This window comes from Nesoenas mayeri, assembly GCF_963082525.1.
Source record: "Nesoenas mayeri genome assembly, chromosome: 18".
Taxonomy (NCBI): Eukaryota; Metazoa; Chordata; class Aves; order Columbiformes; family Columbidae; genus Nesoenas; species Nesoenas mayeri.
In genome coordinates this window covers 10807409-10817152 of record NC_137566.1, presented here as the reverse complement: position 1 = coordinate 10817152, position 9744 = coordinate 10807409, and the positions used below count along the sequence as shown (strand labels likewise).

Genomic DNA, 9744 nt, shown 5'->3' with positions numbered 1-9744 from the left:
ATGGCCGAGCGCTGGCAGAGCCGCGCTGGTGGCAGCGAACCCTTCCCGTCTCCCTTTCGCACACTCACCCTTGGGGGAAGATCACACATTTTTGGAGCGCTCTCTGCAGCCAGCGCGCTGTGGGCTGGAGGTCAGCGGGGGAAGAGGCTCCAAAACCCTGACACGCATCAGCTCCAAAAATTGTTTATACAGCCCTTGTGCAAGTTATGTGGGTTTTTTTGTTTTGTTTCGTTTCCCCAGTAGATGAATCTATCGCTAGAGAAGGATGCAGGAGATGCAGGGATGCTCCTTTCATCTCCACTAACTTACAGCGCACACACCCGCGGTCTGGATTTCGAAGCATCCCCCCCAGCCCAGCTCTGCCCTCACCTGAGCTCGAGTTTGAGAGCTGCACAAGATCTTACACCGAACAATTTCCGCGGGCTCATTACTGGACAAAACTTCGCTGGGAACTGACATTTTCTGGGCACGCCGACTGCTTTGAAGCAGGAAGATAAAATTAGTGCAGAGAGTTGGCAGGTGAAGAAATGAGAGAATTCCCCATCCCCCCGCAGCGGCAGAGCTGTCCAGGAGCTATGGAAACCTTGTTTGGCTAAATAAAAATGCAAAAAGATAACAAGGCTTCATATTTTCCAGCAATGCCTTCACTGGAACAGCATGTTATCAGCCTGTGCCGGAGGCTCCAGAACAGCCAAGGCTGTTCCTGAAAGTAAACGCGCTGTGCTGTTTTCCACAGCTGGTGGAAACCTCTCTATTTGCACCAGTGCAAACAGAGGAGGATCCAGGACACCCCCACATCACAACGATAGCAGCATCCTAAGATAAAATTGCTCCTTTTGCTTCCCAAGCAATCAATCCATCAAAAAAAAGAGATAGAGTTGAATGTAGGTGGCATGTTTCAAACAGAATTTAACAGGCACCCAAAACACCAGCTGGTGTCACGTTCTGAGGAGTTAACGGGGTGACACTCCAGCACTTTGGGTTCATTCATACGTTCACAGGCTGAGGCAGCTTCACCACCACACGTACCGTCATCCCCAGGCTTAACCACCTTATTTGTTGGATTCTCTGAAGTTTGTTTTCCCTCCTCCCTTCGTTAAAAATGCAAAGTTTTCCAGTTAAACTAAATGGGAAAAAAAAAAAAAAACCAAACAAACATCATCTTATTCTTCGCATAGACTTCATGTAACATTTATTCTGCCTCGCTCTCCCTCCTTCAGTTGTGGTTTGGCTCCCCTTGAGCTTGTAAGAAACTTTGAGAATCTCAACTACTTGAGAAAAAAATATTTTGGCAAAGTAATCCTAAAAGCCTTAAAGAAAATTTCTGAAATTTAAAAACATTGAATTTAAATTCTGAACCATTACCAAGTTCTTCCTTCTTCAGCAATCTCCTGGAGACGCTGGGAGGTTTAACGAGCTCCAGTTGGGAAATGCTTTGAGGAGGAAAAGTGCCGTACAGGTGCCAAATACCGCTCCTCTCATGAAGATCTAAAACATTCAAATTATTACATCATAAACCCAATCATTTGAAAATTAATTCCTCTTCCTTGCCAGCGCGACTTCAAAGGGCCCTCACTTTGCAGCCCGTGCTGGTGGGACCAGGTGCCCCAGCGCCGCCGGGGGCCCGAGTGCTGGCAATGACCAAGAATGAGAGATTTTGAACTTTGACGCCCCTGTCTCAATTATTTAATCTTGGGCTGCCTACCCTGCTGCACCACTGCAGATGTGAGACCCAGGGCGTTCTGACAGCAGGTATTTGCCCACCTTTCTAAAAGAAAAAAGAGGAATCACCCTCCACCGTCTGCTAAACAACGCAGCCCCAAGGTCTCTATGTCGAGGAACATTCGGGCATTTGGCAAACGTGACATTTTTGTGATTTGCGAAGGACACGCCGTTTCTCCTCGGAAGGCAGCGGTGAGTCTGGGTGTGGGCTGCCGGGAGGCCTGTGCAGCAACGCGACGAGCAGCAGCGCAGAAGCTTCATTCTGCTCGAGAGTCGCAGAGCGGATCTGAGCTGCTGAAACCCACCGCCAAAGGCAGCGCAAAAGCACTTTTATTGAAGTAAGATGTCGTAAAAGCGAGGCTCAACAAAGCCTGATGGCAAGGTTCAATCTATTACTTACTGCGCAGAGGGTATCATAATGATTCAAAGTTAGCAATACAAGATTTTTATGCCCTGTGTTATGTGCAGTATCAGTCACTTGCCAAAGATCTGCAGCTGGTGAGGGGTCTCTCAAGCTTGAGCAGGAACCCTGAGGTGTCCCAGCTCAAGCTTGAGAGATCACCATGCAGCCAGCTGCTTGGCATGGAGAGCTCAGAAAAACCCTCAGGCTCTCATATTTATGGAATAAAGCGGTTGGCTTGTAGTCAAATTCCATGCGATGGAAAAGGTAAGTCATCTCAATTCCTCGTACCCACAACCTCCTTTGTTCCTCGACCAAATTAGTCTTGGAAGAACCACCTGCTATTCATGTGTTAATCGCATGATCGGTGTTCCGGTTTCCAGGCTCACATACATCAAAGCTCCGATGTCACCCTGTTCCTGTGTGGGTTTTCAAAGAACACGTTGGAACTGGAGAAGTTTGTGACCCGGTCACAGCGCAGACCTTTTACTTCCTTCAGAGCCTGAACCAAACCATCACAGGTCTGGTCAAGCAGACGAGCGGATCCATCCCAAAGAGCACCCACACGTACCACTAATCACCCTCTTCCTCTTGTTATAACGAGTGCTGAAATACAGCCGCTCCGAGGTGAAACAAGGTCCCACCATCCAAGCAGTCTCCATACTGGAAGGGTGAGGGACATGTGCTGGTGGTGGCACCTCACTGGGGTCCCGCTGGTCCCTCAGCTCACACCAGGGCTGTTCGCTGCCCATCTGTCGCGGGCTCCCTGCAGAAATGCTCAGCGCAGACACCTCTGCACACAAGAGCTGCAACGCCCCGGGCTGACAGCTGGACTAGGGAGGGAAGCACAGGGCTGGGAATTACTGGGAATTCCCTCTGGCCACAGAACAAGCTGTAGCTCGGACCTGCAGGACACCAGGGACCTGCAGTCCAGAGAGTGACCCCGGAACAAAGCGCTGGGAGCTCTGCAGGGAGCAGGAAACTTCCAGACACTGGATTGTGACAGATGCTGACACATCTCTCCTGCAGAAACAGCCTCTGGCTCTCCTGGGGCTCATCTAAAGTTCACACCACCACGGCCCGTTATTTATTCAGCTCTGCATGCTCAGTCTGCATTATCTGTAACACTCGATAATGAGATAATTTCTGGGTTTGCTTTAGCTTTGGGCTTCAGACAGAAGCTTCTCTCTTTTGCATCCATAAGCCTACAAATCAACATATGTCAGCAAAAGGCTGCAATACTGACAAGCCAAAATATGAAGTATCCTGCTCTGTGTGCAAACTGGCTCTGTACTCAACCACATTCATATCTCAGACCAAAGAGATCACAGAAGTACAGTCACATATTTCCAGTCTTGCTTATTCCATTATGATTGACTCCAGTGATTTCAGGAGAGGAAAAAAGGGGTCTTCACCATTTTTACCAACTTGTTTTTAAATAGTTCTTTAAAGAACACAAGGAAAAGAGTAATATTCAATTATAAGGGAAACCAAACAAAACCAGAATAAAAATAAACGTTAAGCCAGCTTCTGGACTTGATAAATAGTTACTCGACTGACTGCAGCGGAACTGTCTGAGATTTTAGATCAAGATCAGTAAAACCGAGCTCAATGCTTAAACCCCTTCTTAGGCTGTTAGTAAAGCTCTCCAGTGACCCCACTCACTGCTACAGGGGTAGGAGAGTGTTTTCTGGAATCGCAGGCAACAATTCTTGCCATTTCAGATTGTGCTCCGCTTTCAAGCTCTCCTAGGTAAGCCAGTCTCATTTCACCATACTCCGTAGGACAGAAACACCTCTGCGAGAAAGCTGACACTAATCACTTCAGGGAAAAGTAGAACCAAATCACAGTATCACAGTATCACAGTATGTTCTGGATTGGAAGGGACCTCAAAAGATCATCTAGTCCAATCCCCCTGCTGGAGCAGGAACGCCTAAGTGAGGTTGCACAGGAACATGTCCAGGTGGGTCTTGAATGTCTCCAGAGAAGGAGACTCCACAACCCCCCTGGGCAGCCTGTTCCAAAATGCCAGGATCTAAACACCAAGGGCCACTGCAACAGGGTCCAAATGCCAGGATCTAAACACCAAGGGCCACTGCAACAGGGTCCCCTTCATCACCGCAAAATGACAACATACTTGCCAGGACTGGGAATTTCAAGAGCACATGATATCAAACTCCGCTCACATCACCCCAGTGATTTGTTTAGAGTGAATCACTCAGCACTGACCGCCTGAAAAGGACAAAGTAATTCAAAGCTACAGAATTACATTAAAGTGAACAGAACATTGGAGTGGATCTCACACAAATCCAAACACGAAACAGAAAAAAGCCCTAAACCCCTGCACTCTGATGAATTTGGCCCCATATTCTTAGCAGGGAATACGCAAAATGCAAACTACAGAGAGAAAGGATAACACTGGGCAAGCAGGATACACATTACAGACCTGAGACATTAAGGACTGTGTTTAGAAAAAAGGGGAAGATGGATTAGGAGCATGGGCTGCAAAGTCATCCGGCTTCTGTCCTCCAGATAAATCACTGGCATTTTCATGCCTACAGGAATACAGGAACAGCAGCAAGGGAGCTCCTAGGGACTAGAAATTAATATTAACTTGCATTGGGCAAAGAAAAAACAGCCTATCAAGTGTTGCACTTTGATCATCAAAATGGCACCTCAGCCCTCAAAAAGATACAAATTCCGGAGACAAATACATTAATTTATCAATAAAAAGTAGCACTGATAAATAAGTTAATTTATATAAAAAGAAAAGAAGGTATCGACACATTTGGGGGTAGAAGAAAAGTCACCTTCTTGGCCCACATGCGCTTGTTTTATTTACATATCCACAAATACCATGAAACACCATCCCAGCCCCCCCACTAGCAGCATGGTCACGTGAATCCCGTAGATGAGCAGTTCATTCATGAGGCTGAAGTCCACCCGCCTTCGCCCAAGCAAGAGGAGGATGATGGAGAGTTTGTACTGGAAACGCAGAAAGATCCGGATGCCGAGGTACTGAAGGCAAAACAAGACCGAGAGTGACACCCAGAGGATGGAGGTAAAGAGGCTGCAGCTGAAGTACAGCAGGAACCGGATGAATCCGTACATCCATCGGGATTTGAGATAGATGTCAAAGTTGTTGTACTTGGTACGCACCAAGTGCGTGGTCCTCACCGGGCCGCAGGCCGAGTGCAGGCAGGTCGTGTGGGGGCCGTGGAACGAGCGGACCCGGCGGGGAATGGGGATCACAGGCATCGGGCACCCCACCGCTCAGCGAGTCCCAGGGCAGGAGTTACAGGGCACATAGCAAATCTTATCCGTTAACACGGGAGGGATCCAGCAGCCTGGGAACGCTAACTCTCTGCTCAGCTTCCAGGAAGGAAGAGACCTGCGGGAAGGCAGAGAAGGAAAAACACATTTCAGTAGCCCCGGCAGGAGCAGAGGCAGCACGGCAGACACCCTGCGGTTCGGACGGTACTTTGCAAATCTCAATTTCTTTGCCTAAAACGATTTTGTTTCGCTTATTTCCTTATTGTTTACCGGGCAGACATACAGGAACACAATCCTGTTTCCATCATCACCAAGTCAGATTGCAAACAGCCCCCTCGCAGTGGGCAACGTCAGCACTTGGTCATAACCTGTTATAAGATTTAGTGTTAACCCAGGAAAGGTAAGAACTTAGTTCTAGAATTATTCTGGCTAATTCATAGATCCTTCTCAATCAAAGAGCCGTCCTGCAACAGTCCACCCGTGCGAACAGTAATGTTGAAGTATGTTTTTGCATTGGATCATATATCTTTAAAAAAAAGAAGGTTCTCCAAGTGCTTTTCCAAGTAAATTCCACAGCCCAGACACAGCGGTGATTCCAGATTTCTGCGCATTTCAAAACTTGGCAAAGCTTCACCAAATAAACAAACTGAAAATAATGGAAGGTCTTGCAAGAACAATGAGGCAACCATGGTTTTCACACTCCACAGGATGTCCCTCCCCTCGCGGTCACACTGTCATTGCAGCAAGGCAAGGGCCTTTCACAGACATCTACCGGTTTATTTCTCCCTTTGGGACCCGCAGAGATAAGTGAAATATCTCGATCTTCTGGAGTGTTTAGGATTTATAATCTTAACATCCTCCTACACACCCATTGTTGTTGTGAGAGTGACGAGCAGCAGCCCATTAGCTGCTCCCTGCTTCACCCCAGGCTTAGGATGTGCCAGATTCCGGGAATTATGAAATGACAATGCACTCATCAGATAATGCTACAAAGAACAGGGACTTCCCCGGTCCTCTCGCACACCCAGGCACCCAGATCCGGGCGGGTCTTCCCTTTGTCAAACTAGAAATCCTATTACTCTTCAAATTAAAACTAATTTACAAGTTACTTCAATAATTTTTCACCTTGTTACTAACAAAACTAATCGCAGAGCATCACTGCCTAAGTCTCTTAACTGCTTCCTGCCTCAAACTACATGGAAATTGCAGTTGTGATCTCTTCTGCTTGGCCCCAGGTTCTAATTTCTTGTTGTTATAGAAGTTTGCAGGTATCTGTTGGCTCTACATGAATCAGGGGCTAATACAATGGAGCACGGGTTAACTTATGATTGACGAATTTAGGAAATCGAGATCTGTTCTCAATTATCAAAGACACCCTCATGATTTTAAGCGCCTCTTTGCCATAATTTCCTGTCTGCAGAAGGAAGATACTGAGCAGCTTGGAAGTGTGTTACAGGAGTGTATTTTGCAAACCAGCATGGGTTTGTGCCTGGAGCACATGCTGCGTACATACTACTCAGTGTTCATTTTCAGAGATCTTTTTGGAGGACTAAATTAACAAGACAAAGTTAAAATTCCTAGATTTTGGATTCAGAGCATTCCACACCTGATGACACAGTCTCTCTTTAACGCCACTTCCACCAGGACACAAAAGGCAGTTTATCACTTTCTTACACAGTTTCTTGACCTGATTCCCCAAGCAGCTGCAGGGAAGTCAGCGTGTACATGATTAGAACACTCAACAAATCTGTGCCTGAGAGACAGAGCGCAAACCCCGCCTGCATCAGCTGGAGCTTGAGGGGGCAAACTCCCTCTTTTCGAAACAAGTTTTGATTCTGACAAAACCTTCGATAGGTGAATCCAAGAAAACCACTCAAACAGCTCAGCTGCAGAGACTTAATCTCTGTAAGCAAGAGCAGCAGCTCGTTCCTATTTACTGTGCCCACCACACAAACACCCCCGGTAGGTTCACGCTCTTTAGATAAACTCAACTATCAATACTGGAGCAGCCACAAGCAGAGGGACACTGTGAGAATAAAAGGAACTTTCTGAAATATTACATTTTTAACGGCGCCGATATCCACTCAGCAGAAGGTCAGTAATGCGCTGCTGTTTCTGGATGCCACTTAATTCTTGTAACCAAAGAGCGAAGTTTTCCTGTGACACCTGGCCTTCTAGGAAGAGGGAAAGAAACTGCCAAGGTGCTCCATAGACTCACAACATTCTACACATGAGTTGATCTAGAAGATAAAATGAGAGAGTAAGTTTCAATTTGCCCGCTTTGGGTGTTATAAAGTTCAGAATTACAAGGCCCCTGCCCAAGCACGAATCTTAAACCCATAAAGATTCCAAAAAGAATCATGCGCTCAATAATATCTGTATCACAGCTTACACGATGGATACAATCAGCCTGCTTGTGTTGAGTGCCGTACACAAAGAGAAAATCACAGATAGAGAATTCTTGTCAGTCGCCTTCTCCTATCACAGAGCCATCCCCCTTCATCCAGGGTGCATGAAACACGACGCAGGGAGCACGCACAGCCAACGTTTTCCAAACAGAATATGGTTTTCCAAACAGAATATGGAGGAGCAGGTCCCCAAACCTGTATGTTGGCACAGGACGTCTAGAACAGATTTGGATGCCCACACCTCAAGACCATTTTGAAGCCGTTCTGTTCTAAAGAGTTGGTTCCTTCTGGGTATCATCCTACAGCTCCCAGGATTTAAGCTCTGCAGCCCAGGTAACTCAACACTGGCCACGCTGCCGGTAGCCCCTGCATCACACTAATGACGGCCTCAGCGGGAAGATAAAAATCTGGATAACTATTCACTTTGGTGAGTTTTCACTCCCTCTCCTTTAAAAATAGAATGTGTGGTGAGAGAGCCACCCAAATACAGTGCTGCTTCGCTGCACCCATCTCCCATTGCAGGCGAGGTCTGTTGTGGCTCGGGGCAGCGGAGGGATGGCAGAAATACCACAGTGTTCATCAGGAACATCAGCCAGGAGCAAAGAGTTCCAGAAAGAGCCAAACAAGGTTGGGGACAATGACAAACAAAGGTTAGCGCTGATAAATGAGACGGGAGCACCGGGAGGAGGGGAAACACCGACTTCTCCTACATCCTACCAGACGCCGAACGAAACCGCAGCGCCCCGGGAAAGGAGCTGAAGGCAGGAGGCCCGGCCAGGGTTTCCCGGTGACGGCCCGGCCCGGCTGCGGCTCAGCGCGGGGAGCGCGGAGCGGCGAGGCCGGTGACCGATCGCCGCCGCACCCGCAGAAGGCGCCCGGGGCGGAAGCGGCCGCCGCAGCGGTGGGTGGGGTGAGGTGAGGCCCGGCCCGCCGCCGCCCCCCCCGGCCGCAGTCCCGGGTATGGCCCCGCACTCACCGTGCTGCCCATGGCTCCACGCCGAGCCCCGGCGCCCCGGGCCCGGGCGGATGGCAGGCCCGGGCCTACGGGCGAGCGCCGCAATGCGCATGTGCGGGGGAGCGGCGCTCCGGTTCCGGCCGGGGTCGACGGCGGCGGCGGGCAGGGAGCGGCCGGGGAGGCGCGCGGCGATGGCGTCATCGCGCCGCGCCGCCCCCGCCGGCCGGAAGCAGCGGGAGCAGCGTTGCCCTGGTAACGCGGGGCCGCCGCTGCCCGGGCCGGGGGCAGATGGGCCTTCGCTGGTGGAGCCTGGGGGGTCATTTCTAACACAAACCGGCAGCGAACCCCGCGGAGGGGATGGGGGTTTCAGCCCCCGTGGCCTGAGGGTGCGTTCTGAGGGGTGCCGGAATATTCCCGGTACAGGAATCACCCGCGGAGCGGGCGGCGTCGCCTGAGAGCGGTGAGGCGAAGGCTCCTCCAAGTCGCTCATGGATTTATGAGAGTGGTTTCATGGCGAGCGACATATACAAATAAACAAACTTCATCCCTGCTGGTTTTCCTTAGATTGAATTAGGAATTACTCTCCGTAATGGAAAGAACACGGAACTTTGCCATTGGCACCATTGCCTTGGAAAAACATGCAATAATAATAATGTTAATAGTAATAATAGAAAACAATTTAATAATAATAGTAATGATAATAACAACAACAACTCAAGGCGTGTGGCAATGGCAGGGCTGGGGCAGCCCCAGCAGCCTCCCTGATGCTCCCACCCGGGTTCGGTTCCTCGGGTCTCTCCTGCCCTGCACGGTGGTTTTGTTCTGCAAATTACAAATTACGACTTACAATGAGGGGCCTGAGGAGCAGGATGGACGTGGAGGGGAAATGACAGAAGCGGCGGCGTCCCCCCAGCAAACCGCTGTTGCTGCGCGTCCCTGTGCTGGGAGGGGAAGGCTCGTGTGAAGCTGATACATTTTCCCAGCAG

At 49.4% G+C, this 9744-nt stretch overlaps 1 protein-coding gene across 4 annotated transcripts; it reads right to left on the bottom strand.

Moving 5' to 3' along the window:
* Positions 1-4944: 4944 nt before the first annotated feature.
* TMEM250 (transmembrane protein 250) lies at positions 4945-8911 on the bottom strand. Of its 4 annotated transcripts, none has more exons than XM_080355920.1 (3): positions 8780-8903; positions 7456-7635; positions 4945-5513 (listed from the first exon to the last, which is right to left on the bottom strand). In XM_080355920.1, exon 3 carries the CDS (start codon positions 5378-5380, stop codon positions 4961-4963), a length of 420 nt encoding a protein of 139 aa, XP_080212046.1. In that variant the 5' UTR covers positions 5381-5513; positions 7456-7635; positions 8780-8903; the 3' UTR covers positions 4945-4960. The 4 variants fall into 4 exon arrangements, with proteins under 4 accessions (XP_080212046.1, XP_080212049.1, XP_080212048.1 ...); XM_080355923.1 differs by lacking the exon at positions 8780-8903 and adding an exon at positions 8521-8659; XM_080355922.1 differs by lacking the exon at positions 8780-8903 and adding an exon at positions 7788-7952.
* Between the last annotated feature and the right edge of the window lie 833 nt (positions 8912-9744).

Coding starts and splice junctions, on each gene's coding strand:
- TMEM250 (XM_080355921.1), bottom strand. CDS start 5,380: ATGCCTGTGATCCCCATTCCCCGCCGGGTCCGCTCGTTCCACGGCCCC.